Consider the following 18,401-nt stretch of genomic DNA (forward strand, 5'->3'; position numbering starts at 1 on the left):
GGCGGCCCAGCCAGCCCTGGATTCCCTGCCTTATCTCCTTTGCTCCCCGCCATGCTCCGGCCCCGCCCTGCAGCCTGTGTTCTGACCCTCCACCGCGGGGGGCCCTCCATGCCTGGCCTGCTGCACCTTGCTGAACCCCACTGCCCCGGGAGCCTTCCTGACCACCCAGCGAAATCCCCCACTGGCCTGGGTGGACCAAGCCAGGGGCAGTTCCTCTGGGCTCCCACCAGGGGTTAGAGTGCCCAGGTTACCAGAAACGTGAGGTTAGGTAAGTGCCTGGCCTCTGGGGGGCTTCCACTCTCTTACTATAAGAGGAGGCTAACAGCAGGACAGCTAGGACGGCCGGGTGCCCTCTTCCCATCAACTGCACCAGCCTCCCAGACCCCGCTGCACATCTGGGCCCTCCCTGGGCTCTGGCTGGTTAACTGGTTGATTAGTCTGTGTTCAATCTGGAGCAGAATCTCTGGCTTTGGGGTCCAGGAATAGTGTCTCCCTCTCCCCTTCAGGTACTTTGGCAGACAGCCAGGTCTAAAAGCTGCTTCTCCAGGGCTACTTTGTTCAGAAATAGTTGATGAATAGTTGATGAATAAGTGAATGAATATAAATCAATGAAACCTTACTGCCCCGCCCTACTGCCCCACCCCCGCCGGGGCTTCATCCAGAGCCTGCACCTGCCCAGGTGTGTCCGTGGGACATGCCCAGCAACTTTCTGCCCTTTTCCTCTGCCATGCATGACTGCTTTGCTCCTCAGAGAGCAGCAGGAAGAAGCCTGGAGGGCCCTGACTGGCATCTGTTGCCTGGGCAGTCCCCATCCATGTCGGCGCTGTGTCCACTCCTGAGACCTGCTGCACCCTTGTACACAGGACCCGGAGAAGGCACCCACTAAGGAGGCGTCACTTGCAAACCCTAACTGAGCCCTCAGCAGAGGTACCGGAGACTCCTTGTTGGTGCTTTGCATGGGGCACCTGGGGACAGCTGAGAAGGGTGGAGACCCAGGCTGAGGGGTCTGGTGGTGGCCCAAGAGGGGTGGGGCCAGGGCAGAGTGGATGACTGGCCAGCAGGGCTGCCTGGGGTGCCGCTTCAGCCTAACCCCCTCCAAGTCTCGTCAGCCCGGTCTTCCGGCCCATGCCGACCCAGGCTGTGCCCAGCTGGCAGGGCCCTCTGGCCCACTCTGCAGCAGGAAAGTCCCAGCAGCTCTGTGGAGGAGGCAGGCCAGGGACCCTGACTAGGCCAGGGGTCTGAGGAGGGGCCGCTGCTGTCCCCTTGCCCTGCTGCCAGCCGGAATCCTCCAGCTGCTTTTTCCTCCTGATAAAATATTCATGTCAGCAGAGCGGGGCCCTCTTTGGGACTCTGCCGTGTCTAGCTCACGCCTCGCACAAGCTTTTAAAGAGCAGGACGCTTTCCTACCCTCTAAGCATTTTCTAAGTCCCGAATCAATAATGCACTTTAGCGGTGGCTCTGGACGCGGCTTTTCTCCATGGCCCTGCCCTTCCCCCGCCTTGCCTGCTCCTCTCTCCTTCCCCCTCCCTCCCCCCCTTCCTTCCCTCTTTCTGCCCCTCCTTGCCTTTCAGTTACTTTTCTAAAAGGTACTGAATAGGAGCGTTGGGCTGCTTAGGTGGTGACTGGAGCGGGTGGGGTGGGCAGGGAGAGCAACCATGCGGTGCCAGGCTGGGCACTCCCGCAGGCAGCTTCTGGTGAGCAGGCTGAGCCTGTGTGTGCAGGGAGGGGCAGAGGCGGAGGAGGGGCTGCTGGCACTCCCACGGCCCTGGCTAGCAGGCGGTGGAGGATCACAGAGCTCCCGACTGCAGAAGGCCAGGGCTCGGGCTCGGGTTCACCCTACCTCCCTCTCTTTCTTCTAATGAATTAGAAAATATTTAGAGCATAATCAGAAAACAGGACCAAAACAGAAAAGAAAAGAAAGGGGGCCTAGAGCAAAGAAAAATGTGGAGCACATGCCAAAATAGATCACCAGACTCTCTAGGAACGGAGCAGTCTAGTTTGGGCTGTCTGCCTTTTGTGGTAATGAGCTCTCTGTAGCTGGGGTATGCAAATGAGGGGGCCCATTCCCTCTGAGACAGGGGCTCATGTGTGTCTGGTTGGTTATGTGGTACCAGTGAAGGTCAGGAGAGCATGAGTTGCCTCTGGGGGCCACAGGGCTCCGTGCCAGGCACGCTTCAGTGGGAAGAGCCTCCCATCCCAGGCATTCCTGGGAATCTGGCTGTGGGAAGAATCCACATATGCCCAGGGCAGAGCAGAATGCGTTTTTTTTTTTTTAAGAATACAATTTTAAGTTCCTGGAGAGATTAACCCTCATCTAGCCAGAGCCTTGCCAAGACCCCAGCCCCACCCCTCTGGCTATTCAGCAGATGGAGGAAACCATTCTTAGCTTTGTGTCTGGGTGGGCAGTGGATGCCCACACAGGGTCCCCATTGCACCCTTGCCCTCGGACCTTGCACAGTCTCCTGGGAAGCTCATTGGCCAGAGCAGCTGGATGCCCCCAGGTGCTCCAAAAGGCTCGTGGGTGGGGTGGGGGCCTTTTGGGGCAGTCCAAGTTGGGATGGGCAAGATGGAGGATCCAGGCATCTCTGTCCCACTGCCAAAACGGCTTCCCAAAGCAGACTGGAGTCGTAGGGTGTCCACGTCATCTCAGTCAGCTGCTTCCTGCCTCCTCCAGGACCACACAGTCCTCCCTGGGGACCACCAGGAGAGCTACAGTTAAGGGCCCTCCCTGCTGTGTTTGGAAATGTCTGTTAAACATGGTGGTGTGCTGGGGAGTGTGGCACAGAGGACGGGAGCCAGTGCCTGCTCTCCTCACATTCATGCCTAGTCATGGAAGGTTCTGGAAGGAGGAGGATCTTCGGTTAGGGTTGACATGAAAGGCCTCAGGGCCCCCTGTCCTCGAATACAGTTCTGGGCTCTGGAGAACTGAGCTATATCAGGCCCTGGCAGGTCCAGCAGGTGGCCCATGTCTCGGTCCAAGCTGGACCTTTGCCCACGGGATGCCTGTGAGGCTGGGTCTGGGGACTGCTGCAGGAGGCAGGCAGTCACAGAGGCTTCTGGAGGCTCGTGGCTGGGATGAAGGGGGCCCGGAAGTCACCTCCCATAGGCCCCCTGGCCTTCCCCTGCCTGAGTGAGGAATCTGGGCTGGGAGGAAGATTGTTCCAACAAAATAAGAAAACCTCCCTGGCAGCTGCGGCTCTGGGCCACTTTCCGCTGATTCACGAGAGCAGGGAGGGTGACCTTGCTGTTGTCCAGGGCTTTCGCTCCAAGAGAAACCGAAAGAGGAAGGGGAAAAAATTAGCGGCGGAGAGAGCTAGAGGGACCGGGATCAATGAAACCACAGAAGGAGAAGGAGAGGGAGCCGGAGAGGGGCTGGGAGGAGAGACATTAGAGACGCAGGCCGCTCAGTCAGAAGCTGCTCCCAGCAGAATCTCCGTTTCCGCTTTGTTAATAATTTATCCCGCTGCAACTTTTCTTACCATTAAATAGGAAATAATTTGTTAGGGAGAATTCCCCGGGCACCCCGGCTTTCTCCCTGGAGTCTGGGGGAGGAGAGCTTGTCTCTGTGCCCTTCTGCCCAGCAGCGTGGGGGACTCAGGAGCAAGCAGGATTTAAGACTTAGGATGTCGGTGTCAAACCTGGTCACCCACTCCCACTTATCTCATGAATGGGGAAACTGAGGCACAGAGGGGGCAAGGCTGGGCCCAAGGTCACATACGGTGTTAGGGGAAGTCCCCTGCATCCATGACCCGGGGGGGGGGGGGGGCAGGGTGCTTGCGGATTTATACGCTTGCCCAAGACAGCAGAGATTCTCCCCAGAGTTCCAGGAGCTACAGCCAAGGTGGGGGTGGGGCTAGCACTGCTGCCTTTCCACTCCCTCCCTGACCTTGGCTCCTCCCTGGGCCCCCAAATTTTGTAAGAGCAGAGCTCAGCCTCCTCCCTCAGCACCCCACACTCTGAGCCTCTGCTTGGCAATCTCTCACCTCCCACCTGGGACACAGCAGCTGCCTGCAGCCCCCCAGTGAGGTTGACAACTCGGCAGACAGGTTCAAAAAATCTGTCAGCTGCTAAACTGTTCCAGGCCTGCCCACATGCCTGGGTGGCAAAGAGATGGGCTGTCTGCCTCCCGGGTGGAACCCGTGTCTCGGGAGAGTGGCACGGGCTGGGGGCGGTGTCGTCCTTTCCCTTTTGGGTGAAGGGCACAGTTTCCCAACTTGTCTCAGAGCTGGGGCTTCTTGTCCTGCTGCAGAGCTCCGTGATCTTGGGACGTCTCTCAGTCTTTTCTTGTTTGTAGAATGTAAATAAAAGGATTCCAGCCTTGAGGAAGGCTGAGCAGCGGGGGTGGGGTGACTCCCAAGGGGTGCTCTGTGCAGGGCGGGCTCCGAGGGCGTATGGCAGAAGTGGCCCGTCTTCCTGTTGGTTGGAGCCACAGGGCCAGACCACGGTCATGGCGCCCTCCCTGCATCCAGACCAGCTGTTGAGTGCCACCAGGGGGCTTGCCACGTGGCACTTGGTGTCATTCTTATAGCAACTCTGAGGGGTCCAGGTCATGGCCTTCATGGGACTTCCATTCATCCCACAAGACCTCCCAAGTGCCCAAGGGATGCCAGGAGCTGGGGCCACAGTGGGAACGGAAGTGGAGGAGGCTGCTGCCCTCGGGAGCTAGCCCTCCAGCCCAGGAGCTCACAGGGCAGGGGAGGTGAGCTATCTTCTCCACGTCTCTGGTGGCTGTCCCTCCACGGGCTCCTTGGTTAGTGGCCTGGAGGTTCCAGCAGCTGGACTTCCCAAGGGCACCGTTCCCTCCGTCCCTGCTGCACTTCACCTTCCCATTCAATTACGTGTGCGCCTGCAGCTCGTCTGCGGTGTTTACAACCTGGCCTCTGACTCCAGCTGTACCCTTTGCACAGAAAATAGCATAAAAGCAAAAGCATTTAGGAGACGGAGGTTTCAAACGCCTGACATAAAATGGTCTCTCCACAGAATATCTCGTGCCAGACATCTCCTGCTTAGTGTCTGGGTAGGAGACTCGTCCCCACCTGGCTCCCTGGTGCTCTTGGTCCAGGCTGGCTGCTCTGCCTCGAGTTTCAGGGAACTTGTCCCTAGAGACGGAGAGCTGCAGATGGCCGGGGTGGGGTTTTCCCCAAGATTCCCCAAGGTTGGGTCCCCTGGCATCCAGGGAAGGTGATGTGGGGCCCATGTGTACCCAGTTTTCCATCTATAAGGTGGACACAGCAATAGCACCGGCCCTCCTCAGGGGACATGCAGTGGGGATCGGTGGGAAGCACCAGACCAGCCACATGGCGTCTCTGCTGGGCTCCTCTGTCTGCAGCTGCCAAGGTGGTGCACGGTGCAGCCTCACGACTCCTCCCTGGGGGTTGCCGGGAGACTCCTGGGGCTAGCCGGGAGACTCCTGGGGCTAATGTGTGTGAAACCGCTGCTTAAGAACAACTGCTACCATTTGGAGGCATTTTCTCCACCTTTCATACTTACGATCTCACATGATATCAGATGAGGAAACAGGTTCAGAAAAGTAAAGTGACTTTCTCAAGGTCACACAGCCTCCAAGGATAGAGCCGAGTGAGAAGGAACTCAGGGCTTTCAGACCCCAGAGCCAGTTTCCTTAGGGCTGCAGCCTCCAACAGGGGACCTGGGGCTCTGAGGGTCCCTGGAAGTCACATGGGAAATGTAGTGGGTCACTGCATTTTTCTGGAGGGGGCTTCTGGCAAACTGGGCTCATCAGCAGCTCCATCCCTGGATCCCCCCCAGGGAAGGACAGGAAGAGGGCCAGAGCATGAGCTGGTGCTGTCTGGGGTGAGGGTGGTGAGCTCTGCGTGGACGTGGCCTTTCCGGAACACACCGTCCATGCTCCTAAATGGTGAAATGGAATTCTGAGTCCTCAGGGTGGAGGGAGGTGGAAGAAAAGGAAGAAATAGAAGAGGGAGAGGGAGAGGGAGGGCTGTGGTGGCCCCCGCCTGGGTTTACTTCTCCTGCTGGCTGTTGACAGAGCCCCCCTGCAGCAGGTGCAGGCTGGTAAACACTCAGGCTGATTCATTAGTTTCTGACCATCTGCTTCCTGGGGGCCACTGGGCCCTGCAGGTTGGGACAGAGGCACATTGGTGGCAGCCAGGTGGAGCCCCATCTCCTGGCAGAGCCGGCTGCAAGTCTTCCCTTGGCAGACAGGCTGCCGGGAGCAGAAGGGGCTCTGAGGGGTCCCTTGTCCCCCTCCCCAGGGACCATCAAAAGAGTGGGCAGGGCAGGGGACGGGAAGGCAGGGGGATGGAAGAGGGACCAGGGAGACTAGGTGTGGCTGACTCACTGCCGTTGCGGTTAACAGGAACACCGGCACTCAACATGAGACCATTAGCATCACTACAGTTACCATCGTGTCATTAATTAGCTACTAAGCTAATTAATATAACAATAATAGGAGCCACGATCTAGTGGGCAGTCTCCAGGTCCAGGCCCTTCACGGAGGCTTCACTGTCTCAGGGGAGGGAACTGGCTCACGGACTGAGTCAGGTAATCAGGGCCACCCGGAGGGCCCTGAAAACAGGGAGAAGGGACAGTGGCCAAGAATCAGAAGCCCTGAGGTAAGAGGGGGCGTGGGAGCCAGGGGACAGCTTCAGTGCTGGGTTGAGAGGAGCTTGCAGGCCAGCGCATGCCCCTGGTCCAGCGGGCAGAGAAACCCAGCTGTGGAAGAGGCCCAGCGATAGCCTCTGCCCGCTCCTCTTGTTCTCCCAGGAGGGGCTGCTGTGAAAAGTGCCACAGACCCAGTGGCTTCGGCGACAGAAAGGTGTCCCTGCCGGGGGCTGAAGTCCCGGGTCAAGGTGCTGGGAGCCTGGTTCCTCCTGAGGCCGCTCTCCAAGGCTCACAGGTGGCCTTGACTCTGCGGGCCCTAGTATTTCTGGGTGCCCACACTTGCTCTTGTTAAACAGACCCATCCGGCTGGAGAGGCCCACCCCTCATTTAATTCAATTGCCTCTTTAAAAACTCTGCACCCAGATGGTCCCGTTCTGAGGTACCGGGGACTAGGGTACCAACACGTGGCTTTGAGGAGACACGAGTCAACTCCTAAGAAGGCAGGGGGCGGGGGCAGCAGAATAGGGAGGCGCAGGGCACAGGGCCTAGTGCAAACTGTGCCCAGCCCCAGAGCCGGGGCAGCTCTCAGGGTGTCTGCCCGGGGCTCCTCCTCCTACCAGCACAACGCTCGGTCTGCCCCTGGACTTGTGCCCTCCCTGGCTGCTGTCCCTCACAGGCAGGCCCGTCTCACCCCAGCGCTCTGCCTTCTCATCACCAGGCCTGGCCTTGGCCACCCCCAGGGCCTCCAGTCCTCCTCATTCAGGACCGCAGCGCAGGATGGGCTGTGACTGGCCTCGTCACAGGTGTCAGCCGGAGCAGCCCTCTACCTGCCATGGTGACAGTAAGCTCACCGCAGTGTTGGTCCCTGAAGCTGTGCAGGGCAGGAGGGGGAGGAAGAGGGGCACCAGGCAGGGCAGGAGCAGGTCCGAGGCACCCGTCCTGCCTGCCCTGGGGCTCAGTTTCCCCATCTGATCAGTGAGTGTGGACTCAAGGGTGAGTTCTTTGTACCCCAAAGTGTGCAGATCCCATGAATCAGCAGGGACAGGCCACGTGGAGTGGGCAATGCCACCATGGGGTACCAAGGACATATCTATTTTAGTCAAAGAGAGTTTTGTGGATCCTGCCTCAGTGAACCCCTGGGCTGGCCCTGCCCACTGAGGGGCCCTGGGCCGTCTGGGAAGCGGTCCTCCACTCCCGAGGATCAAAGCCATGGCCAGAGGCAGGCTGCAGTGCCACCAGCAGGGGCAGCAGGGGTGCCAAGTCAGCCCTTCAGAAGGTGATGTATCCGCTCCCCCCCCAGGGGGCCAAATGGCTCATTTGCGAGTGAGAGGTTTTTAACTCAGATCCAAGCCATTTTGCCTCTGAGCAAACCAGACACCTGAAATATTTATCAAAGGGCTGTAAGTGGTCTGAGGCGATGTGCGGTTGTTAGTGACCGTGAGTTTTTTTTTTCTTTTCTTTTCTTTTTTTTTAATTAATAGATCTTATTTTTTAGAGCAGTTTTAAGGTTGCAGAAAATTAAGCGGAGAGCACAGAGTGCCTAACACCCCGCGTCTTTCCACCCTGACGGTCTCCCTGATGTGATATTATTGGTGTGGGGCTGGGCTCTTCCTGATGCCCAACCAGAGGCTCTGTGATGGCAGGCAGACATCTGGGCGCACCGGCAGGGGCTGGCTGTGGGGCTTCCCAGGCCCTGGCAGCCCGCCCACCCTGGCCTCCTCTCTGCCCCGCAGGAGAACCCCTACCTGTGCAGCAACGAGTGTGACGCCTCCAACCCCGACCTGGCGCACCCGCCGCGGCTCATGTTCGACCGGGAGGAGGAGGGGCTGGCCACCTACTGGCAGAGCATCACGTGGAGCCGCTACCCCAGCCCGCTGGAGGCCAACATCACCCTGTCGTGGAACAAGAGCGTGGAGCTGACCGACGACGTGGTGATGACCTTCGAGTACGGCCGGCCCACGGTCATGGTCCTGGAGAAGTCCCTGGACAACGGGCGCACGTGGCAGCCCTACCAGTTCTACGCCGAGGACTGCATGGAGGCCTTCGGCATGTCCGCCCGCCGCGCCCGCGACATGTCGTCCTCCAGCGCCCACCGCGTGCTGTGCACCGAGGAGTACTCGCGCTGGGCGGGCTCCAAGAAGGAGAAGCACGTGCGCTTCGAGGTGCGGGACCGCTTCGCCATCTTCGCCGGCCCCGACCTGCGCAACATGGACAACCTGTACACGCGGCTCGAGAGCGCCAAGGGCCTCAAGGAGTTCTTCACCCTCACCGACCTGCGCATGCGCCTGCTGCGCCCCGCGCTGGGCGGCACCTACGTGCAGCGCGAGAACCTCTACAAGTACTTCTACGCCATCTCCAACATCGAGGTCGTGGGCAGGTAAGGCCCCCTGGGGCGCTGCTGTCACCGGTGCCTGGGACATTACCTGGTTCCCCAGGGGTACCTGGTGCCTGGGATGGTATCCGATACCCAGGGGGGTACCTGGTACCTGGATGTCACCTGGTACCTGGAATATTACCTGGGAAGTTATCTGATACCCAGGATGGTACCTGGCACCTGGAACATTACCTGGTACCCAGGATGTTATCTGGTTGCTGGGACATCACCTGAGTCCCAGGATGTTACCTGGCCCAGGACATTATCTGTAACCATGGCCACTAACTGATTACTGGGCTGTTACCTGCTTTCTGGATGTTACCTGGTTCCAGGGACACCATCTTGATCCTGGCATGTTACCTGGTTTTGAGGATGTTACCTGCTGGGATGCTACCAGGTGTTAGCCAAGGGGACGGCTTCTGACTCCTGAGGCTGTGCACACAGAAGCCTAGGTTTCAATCGGGGATGTGCTCCTGTGGATGAGAGTGTCTCCTGGGGCCTAGGGACAGTGGAACTGGCAGCATGGGTGAGGCTGAGCTAAAGCCTGGTGCTGAAGTGCAGGGGATGTCCATGGAGTCAGTGGGCACTTGTGTTCAAGGGTCCTCAAGACCCCCTCCCCCCAGGCTCACTAGAAAGAACTCTGCAAAGCCATTATGCTTGAGGTTATAGTTTGTTACAGCAAAAGGAGACAGACCGAAAGCAGCAACGGAAGAGAGTCCAGGGTGGGACCAGGAGACACCAGGTACAAGCTTAGGGCTCTCCTCTCCTAGCAGAGGCATGCCAGCAGCGTGGAATCCCACCAGTGAGGTGTGACCATGGTGTGGTCCATCAGCAGCCAGGGAAGCTGGCCTTAGTCTTGGCATCCAGGGTTTAACTAGGGGGTTGATCACATCTGCATGGCTAGATGCCTGTGTGGTTGACCTTAGTCTCTGGACTCTCCAGAGGTCAAACTACATGGCCCAAGACCCCACCAGAAGTCATATCACTAGCATAGACTCTGCTGTGCCTCAAGACCTCAGGAGAACATAGCCAGGATGTTCCAAAGGCTTGGAAGTTACACATCACCTCCAGGGGCTGGGCCAGGGTCAGACCTTTCTTGGGAACACAGGGTGTGGGCAAGTTAAAACTACTAGCTCTCGATGCACAGTTCTGGAAAAGGATGTGTTTTGAGGACACTTTGTGGGGAGGCAAGACTCATGGAAGGCAAGCACCACCTGTGATTCTCAGAGCTGTTGTTTAGACTGTGGGTGTAGGTGACCAACTGGTTCTGCACGTCCCAGGCCGTTTGTTTATTTGGCAGATGCTCTGCTGGTCTGCAGGGGCAAGGACCTCATCCCTGAGCCATCTGTAGAGGGGGCTGCTGATTCTGCCTCCTGTGGATCGTGATGAGGGTGAATGAGTTTAAGTTGGTGAAGTGCTCAGAACAGGGCCTGACACACAGTGCATGCTTAAAAAAAAAAGTATTGAATAAAATATATACTGGCCAAAATAATGGCATGAAAGGACTGGGGCAGGCTGAGGGAGGCCCGGGGGTGTTGAAGCATAACTGGGGCCAGGAGCACAGTGTCAGTGGGCGTGGGCGGGGGCTACACCCAGAACCCAGCTGGGACAGCAGGCCCTGGGCATGCCTCCACAGCAGCTCTAAGTACTAACCAAGTGTGTAATTCCTCACAAGGGGGAGAGCGATTTGCTGCATGGTGTGCATAGCATAATCCTATTTTCGTACAGTATGTAATAGGCCTGTGTGTATAATTTCCACATCTTAAACAGGCCTTGCAAAGAAGCAGGTCTGGGCTCAGGCAGAGCTTTCCGGTGTGGGGGAAGCTGGCCGCCCATTGGCTGGCTGGCGACAGGCACGATCTGTGAGTGGGTGGGCAGGGCCAGTGCGGCCTCCTGTTTTCGCTTGTTTGCGTTTTGTTTTACTCTGTTTTGCGGTGCTGGGGGTTGAACCCTGGGGATCTCTGCCTCTGAACTACACCCCCAGCCCTTATTTATTTTTAAATTTGAGATAGAGTGGCTTTGAACTTGTGATTCTCCTGCATGGGCCTCCAGAGTCGCTGCGACCACGGGCGCGCCACCGAGCCAGGCTCCTTTGATTTCACTCTGACGATGTGTGTGGATTCCGTGGACAAAGGCAAAGGGAGACGTTTGTGGAGTCGCCAGGTTCAAGGCTGGCAGACCAGGGGAAGCAGGTACACCCACAGGGGTCTGTTTGGACCCCCATGTTCCTAGCCTTCCCTAAGTTCTACAGGAACTTGAAAGCGGATCTGGAAGCCACCTGTTGATGAGCACTTTTGGGAAGCCGGGGGCCCCGGTTTTGGTCTCTGGTCTTCCTTGTGACCTACGACCTCTGCCCTTGGAATGCATTGCACAGTCCAAGGTTGGTCAAGGCTCGCCCTCCCCAGCCGGCTGAGCAGAGTCATCGCCTGTTTTCTGGCCAGCCTTGAGCTGCCACAGGGGACCCTCATCTTCTCAGCCTGTCCAAGGCCCTGCCCTACACTTCCTTTGAGGTTCATGCAGCCTCCTGATGTCTGGGCCAGGCTGGGATGGTGACAGTCGGGGCCTTGTGGGGTACCTTAAACCTCTGCAGAGTGACCACCTTTCTGGGGTTCAGGGCCCACCCCTCTCTAGGCCTCGGTGTCCCATCTGTGACAAGAGGACAGGGGTTGCCCAGAGCCCGCATCTCCCTGGTGAGGCTGCAGGTGACCCCTGCCCACAGCTCCTCTGGGCACCCAGCCTCGCAGCGCCCGATTCGATCCACAGGTGGAGTAAGTACTCTTCAGGCAGCTGGTTGGCAGGAGCGGCAGCGTGGTCATGGATTAATCAGGTCTGGCTGGGTGGTTTGGCAGAGGCTGTGACTTCCTCATCTTTCCTTCTGGGAAAGCCCCCCTGTGCCGGGAATCAGAGGACCCCAGGACAAAGGAAGCAGGGCGGGGCCTGACAGATGATGCCCGCCGTGTTCCTGAGTGTTCTCAGTTTCTGGGATCGCAGACTGAGACTTTCCGGGGATTCCCTTAGAATTCCATGGTCCCTGTGCCCCCCACTGTGGCCTGCTGGTAATCTGGAAATATCATCGAACATTTGCTGTGGGATCATTTGCTCTTCGGTGCTGTGTGAAGGGCTTCGTGTATAGTTTCTTGTTTGATCAATATTCATTTAATTCCCTGATGGTTCCTGGGGGCCTACGATCCCACAAGCTGAGGAAAAGCATTGAACAAGCCGGACCTGACCCCTACCCTGTGGAGCTCTCCCTGCAGGGACAGGTCTCCCCTCAGCCTGGTGTTTTCGGAAGAGGAATCGCTCAGCTAAACTAAGCGTCAGACACCAGGACCCAAACCCTAAGCGCGTCCAAGCTCAGGGGTTTCCACGGTTGAGCCTTCTCTGGCCACGTGCTGGCCCCGTGGGCTCCTCCGCTCGGGCCCCAGCTCCGAGTCGTCCCCTCCTACACTCAAGAAGTTTGTATTGGGGACCATCTCCCTGGCCTCTCCTGCGGAGTCCACAGTCCTTTGATTCAGATGTGGCTCCTTGATCTGTCACATAAGCCGTCCAGCTCGGAGGGGGACTGGATGGCCGGGAGGCAGGACAGGAATGACAGAGACACTGAGCTGCGGGTGGGGAGGGGGCCTGACCGGCTGGAGACCCAGGGCCCTGGAGCATGAGGAGCTAGTGCAAGTCGGGGGGGCCAGAGGAGAGGGGGCGGACTTCCCCACGGGGGGAGGCCAGGGTGGAGGCCAGCAACACGGCACAGAGAAACTCAGCCACCTGCACCTCCAGCCCCGCCCGCCTCCCTCCCCCCTGCAGGCCCTGGGGGCGGGTGGGGGGTGGTGGCTGGCTTTAAACTCTGCAGCTAGTCTGGAGGGACATCTGGACCTGAGAAGTGAGGTCACCCCTCACGGTGGGAGGAACAAGGACAGAGGACCACCAGGGTCTTCCAGCAGAGCCTCCTGTGACAAGACCCCCACTCCTCCCAAAGGGCTTCCGTCTGGTAGGTTTGGGGGAGCTCCAGGCAGCCGTGCCGATAGAACTCTTCAAGGGGCCCGACGGTTGGGAGTGGCCAAGGAGAGTGGCTGGGCGGCCCCGACCTCTCTGGGTCTGCAAAATGGGGAGAGAGCAGTGACCTCCACAGGTGTTGAGAAGAGTCAGTGACGTGCTGTTTATCTTGCTGCATGATCCCGTGTCCCTTCCCTGGCTTACATGGCAGGAGAGAGGGAGGGAGAGCCTCAGTGACAGGGGTGCTGGAGCATGCGACAGCCACGTGACCCAGACACTGGCGCTCAGGAAAGGTGTGTGGAAGCTTCTTGGGTTAGTGGGTGTCGCAGACCCAAATGTCCACAGGGGTGGGAGACGTCAGAGAAATGGCCCAGCAGAGCAGTAGGGAAGGGTGTGGTCTGTGGGGAAATGGAGCCGGCAGGCCCCTCACGGGAGGGGATGGCAGAGCCAAGTTTGCCAGATCTTCTGATGTCACAAGAGAAAGCACACGACTTTTTTTTTTTTTTTGGTCCCAGGGATTGAGCCCAGGGGTGCTCAACCACTGAGCCCCACAGCCCTTTTTGTATTTGATTTAGAGACAGGGCCTCACTGAGTTGCTTAGGGCCTCACTAAGTTGCCAAGGCTGGCTTCGAACTTGAAATCCTCCTGCTTCAGCCAGGAGTAGGTCACCGAGCCCGGCAAGTGCACAGCTTTTTAAGAAAAATTCTGAAACTGTTCAAGTAAAACAAAATGCTGCTCAACCTCAGGCCTCACGCGCTGCCTGGCAGCCTCGCTTGGGAAGCCCTGGGTCTTCTTGGAGCCGTGGCAGCAGCCACGCTCAGCGGGCCCACGGCAGGGCTGGCTGCGGCAGCGGGGGCTCCGCGTCTGGGAGTGGCGGGGAAGCGGGCTGGTCTTTTCTGTCCCCCAGCCTTGCCTCTGAGGCAAACTCCTCTGCCCAGAACCAGCCTCACGGGGCCTTTGCCATCCAGGGACAAGAGGGAATGGGTCCCCCGCTCTGGAGGCTCCAGGCCGGCCAGGGTGGTGTCTGTGGGAGGTGGTGGAGCAAGGTCTTGCGTCTCTCCAGGTGGGTGCCCCGCCTGCCCAGCATGGCCCGCCCAGCGTGGGTTCAGGGAGCAGGAGCAGCAGGCAGCCTACCTCAGCCTCTCCGTGGCCTTGTGGCCTCGCCCGGGAGAGGGAGGACACCACCCAGAGGCGGAGGCCGAGTGGGCCTGCGCTTGCTGATTGCCCGGCCGGGGCTTGGCCGCTCGTCGTGGGGCCCGGGGCTGCCCGGTTCCTCTCTGTTGCTTCTTGACTGGTTCCATAGTGTCCCGTCCCGACTGATGGCCGGTAACTGGAGATGGACGGGCACAGGACCAGAACAGACAGAGCAGAGGGACGGGATCCTCGGGTGGGCGGGGTGAGGAGGAGAGGCCGCCCCTCGCCCCACCTGGTTCTGGACCAGACCCTCCCTCTAGTCTCCTGTCAGCTGCTCTACAGGAAATACGGGGCCCGGTGGGGGGGGTCATGGGACATTATGGTGCTGACTCCCTGTGACTGTGACCCCCCTGGGGGCCAGGGAGGACGGCGCTGCCCCTCGACAACAGTCCTATCGCTCACTGAGCAAGGCACCACCCAGGTGGCGCCCTGAGTCCTTTCTGGGTCTTTCCTCACCTGGAGGATCCTGTCCCCCTTAGACCAATCGGGAAACTGAGGACTAAGAGATAGATGAAGGCACCTTTCAGATGGCTCTCATCAGAAAAAGAGAAAATGATGCATGTTGACGAGGGTCTGGACACACGTGTCCCTCACAGGTGGGAGTGGAAACTGGTGTGGCCACTGTGGAGAACGCTAGGTCGGCTCCTGAGAAAGTCAGATACAGAATCACCATATAATCAGAAATCCTCCTTCTAAGGATAGATCTTAGAAGAATCAAAGCAGGACTCCAACAGATAGTCCTACATCCACGCTCATAGCAGTTGCCTAAACTCAAAAATAAACCGAGTGTCCATTGGCAGATGGATGAAGAAGCGAGTGTGGTCTATACACACAGTGGAATATTACTCAGCCTTAGAAAAGGAAGGAAATTCTGGCACACATACTGGTATGGTTGTATCTTGAAGACATGCTCAATGAAAGAAGCCAGTTACAAGAAGATGAGTGGGGTAGGACTCCACTTATCCGAGGTTCCCTGAGCCATAAGATTCACAGAGATAGAAAGGAGAGAAGGGGTAGTCAGGCATGGTGGCATGTGCTTGTGATCCCAGCCACTGGGGCTTGTGGGGACTGAGTCAGGGGCTCACAAAACCAGGATCCGCCTGGGCAACTTAGAGGCCAGTTTGGAGAACTTAGACAAACACTGTCTCAAAATTTAAACAAGGGTTCTGGATGTAGCTCATTGGTACACGCCTGGTGTGCCTGAGGCCCTGGGCTTGGTCCAAGGTGTGCTAAAGAGAAGAGAAGAACAGTGGTTGCCAGGGGAGGGGTGGGAATGGTGGGGACCAGGGGTTCACTGGGGATGGAGTTTCAGTTTGGGGTGAAGCGGGTGGCTGGGGGTGCCCTCCACGTCAGACCCTGCAGGAGCGAGTCAGGCTCCCCACCTGCCTGGGCCTCCGGCCCTCCCTGTCGTGTGAAGACAGTAACCTTGAGGTTTAAACAGGATCCTGCCTGAAGAGCGTGGAGAGCGTGGGCCCCCGGGGAGTGGGGAGCAGGTGGCAAGCACAGCTGGCATTGTCACGTAGCCAGAGCACCAGGTCCCAGGGAGCCTGGGGTCTTCTGCAGGCCTGTGGACCCCCAGAAACTAAGTGCTGTGTGTGCGGTCAACGGGGAGAGGACCTGTTTCCATTTCATTCCCAAAGGGCGTGTGATCCCTAAACATAGAGGACGTCCCCTAAAAGACAGCTTAGAGCTCTGTGCCCAGTGACCTGTGCCCAGCTCTCTGGGGGCAGAGATTCATTGACTGCAGTTCACTCACCTCGAACTGCCCTGCCACCTCCTGAACTGTCGCCTCTGCCAAGAGTGACCCCCCGTGATGTGTCCACCTGCTGGGTAGCGAGGGGGCACGGGGGCAGGCTGGGCAGGCAGTGTGGACCCCCTGGGCCGTGTGTTCACGAGGCTCCTCTGGTGCAGACGGGCAGAGGGGGCCTGGGGTTGGCCGGGTCCCAGGAATGCAAGGCCTGGGTGGGGGCTGCGGATGCTCTGGGGACAGAGTCGCTCACTCTGTGCCTGCCTGAGTTCCCTGGTGCGGCAAGAGGCCTTCCTCAGGGACTTCTCTCGTATTAATTCACTCAAATATTTTTTGCTGGCGCTGTATTTGCGTCCTCGGGTGACTCTCAAAATGCCACACTGGGTGGCTTGGAACAGGAGCTTCTCACCTATGCTTCTGGAGGCCAGAGGTCTGAAGTCAGCTCTGAAACCACGGAGAGCAATCTCCAGGCCCCTGGCCGTGGCCCCTCACTGCAGCCCCGCCCACCCTCTCCCTGCGCGGATGTTGGCACGGTGTCACGTAGGATTTAGGTCACGCTCCCCACATGCCAAAGATCAGGTCAGGACCTCCGCGGGTCTTCTGGTGGACACAGCTGAGGCCATGACAGGCACCACTCCTGCTGGACACAGCCAGGAACTTCAGGGAGCCAACACTGGCAGGGACAGTGTCAGGAGAGACAAACCAAATAGTCACTAATGACTGCAACCAAGCCAGGGGGACGTGGGAGTGGACCAGGACCAACCTGAGACTTGGCCCCAGTGGCCAGGCCCCAGTCCTCGAGGTGGGGGGCATTCCCAGCAGAGTGCCAGCAGGAGTGCAGGTGCCAAGGCTTCACCTGTGAGGACTTCCGTGCCCGGCCACAGCTCGGAGGGCTGCAGGGGGAGCAGGCAGGGCCAGGCTGGGCGGCCCCTCTCAGGGGGCCTGGCTTGTCCTGGGTCTGGTGGGTGCCATTGCAGGGCTGCAGGCCTCTGGTGCACCAGGTTGGAGCCGCGACCCGTCCTTCCAAGCCCGCTGGGTCCTGGCAGCCAAGGGAGGACACGGGGGCCACCTGGACGGTCCTGGGCAGTAGAGTCGCCAGAGGGCTGGTGGGGGCAGGGAATGGCGGCCTCCAGGGGTCCCCCAGGTATTGGGCTTGAGGTGCTGAATGGATGGAATCAAATGGAAAGAACTCAGGAAAACGTTTCTGGAGAGAATTGTTTTAAATTCTGTTTTTAATTTTATTTTTGTATCATCATGCAGCAAAGTTGACCTTTTGAGGGTAAAATTCTATGGCTTTTAGCACATGTGTAGATTTACGTGGGTCCCACCATGGCCTGGATCCAGACAGTCCCTTGTCCCCCACGCTGCCCTAGGCACCTACTCTCTGTGGCCCTGCGGGTGGAATCGCGGGACACGGAACTGGCCTCTTTCCCTCAGCTCAGTGACTCTGAGGTTGGTCCCCTTGCTGCCCAGATGGCTCCTCCTGCTTGTCACAGGGCAGGATCCCCTGGATGGCGTGCTGTGGCTGGTTCACCCATTCTCGAGCCAGAGGGCGTCTGGGTGGCTCTGCGTAGTGGCGAGCGCGCCGTGGTGCCTCAGAGCAGCAGGAGCTACAGTTACAGTGCCTTTTATGTGCCCTTCTGTGGCCCAGGGCAGGTCTCTTGGGTGCCTCCAGACTCAGTTTCCCCACCAACAAAATGGGATCCTTGTGTAATGAGCGTTGTTGGAACTTGCAGGTTAGCTCAAGGCCTGGCCCACACACATTGTCACCTGAACACAGGCCCCCCTTCCTGTGCAGCCCCACTTGGGTGCCATGGGATCCCTCCTGTCAAGCCCGCTCTGTCCCCCAGCCTTCTGTTGGTTAGCGGAAGTCATTTTAGGGTTAGATGTAGCTGGAACTGACTTGGGAGTGCTGCTGCACATCGGGGGTGGAGTCCTGTCCCACTTGGCCAGCCCAGCCTGGGGACTCATGGGGCCTTATCAGCCATAACTGGGGCTAATGAGGCCTGGACTGGATAGGCGGAGGTGGAGATTGGAAACCCTACGGGGAGGAGGAGACCAATTCCAGACCAATTACCACACCCTGTTCCTGTCCCCCACCTTTGCCCCCGGCCCCCACCTGGCTGGGCTGCAGATACACACTTCCCAACAGGGAGCCTGGAGCAGGTTATTTTGAATCCTTGCTGGTAGCTGGACCCCTGTATCAGGCTTGTGGAGGTGGGTACTGAGGATTGAGCCCAGGGGTGCTCTTCTACCAAGCAATTTATCAAAGCCCTATCTCAGATAGGGCTTTGATAAGTTGCTAAAGCTGGCCTCAAACTCGGCACCCTCCTGCCTCAGCCTCCCCAGTTGTTGGGATCACAGGTGTGCACCTGGTTTCAGGCACATTTTAGATCCACAGGTGTTCCCTTTACACACCCACCCCAGGCCACGCCCACCGAGCCACCTGCGATCCTAATGCAGAGCCTCCGTGGGGTTAGGGAGTTCTGCCTCTGCTGGCCCCCCGCCCCGTCCTTT

General features: G+C 58.5%; 1 protein-coding gene across 12 annotated transcripts in view; it reads left to right on the forward strand.

Annotated features, from left to right (window-relative positions):
* Positions 1-18,401, forward strand: part of Ntng2 (netrin G2) — a 59,840-nt gene that overhangs the window by 16,488 nt on the left and 24,951 nt on the right. For 11 of the 12 annotated variants that reach the window (XM_058581862.1, XM_058581860.1, XM_058581859.1 and 8 more), the window contains one exon: positions 8,313-8,956. In XM_058581862.1, coding sequence (XP_058437845.1) covers positions 8,313-8,956 — 644 coding nt within the window. Of the gene's footprint in view, positions 1-670; positions 928-8,312; positions 8,957-18,401 lie in introns of those variants that run through there. The other variant, XM_058581867.1, reaches the window with a different exon arrangement.

The sequence above is a fragment of the Marmota monax genome, unplaced genomic scaffold (assembly GCF_021218885.2).
Source record: "Marmota monax isolate L192 unplaced genomic scaffold, Marmota_monax_Labrador192_F-V1.1 WCK01_AAM20220418_F8-fsc00020, whole genome shotgun sequence".
NCBI classification, from domain to species: Eukaryota; Metazoa; Chordata; class Mammalia; order Rodentia; family Sciuridae; genus Marmota; species Marmota monax.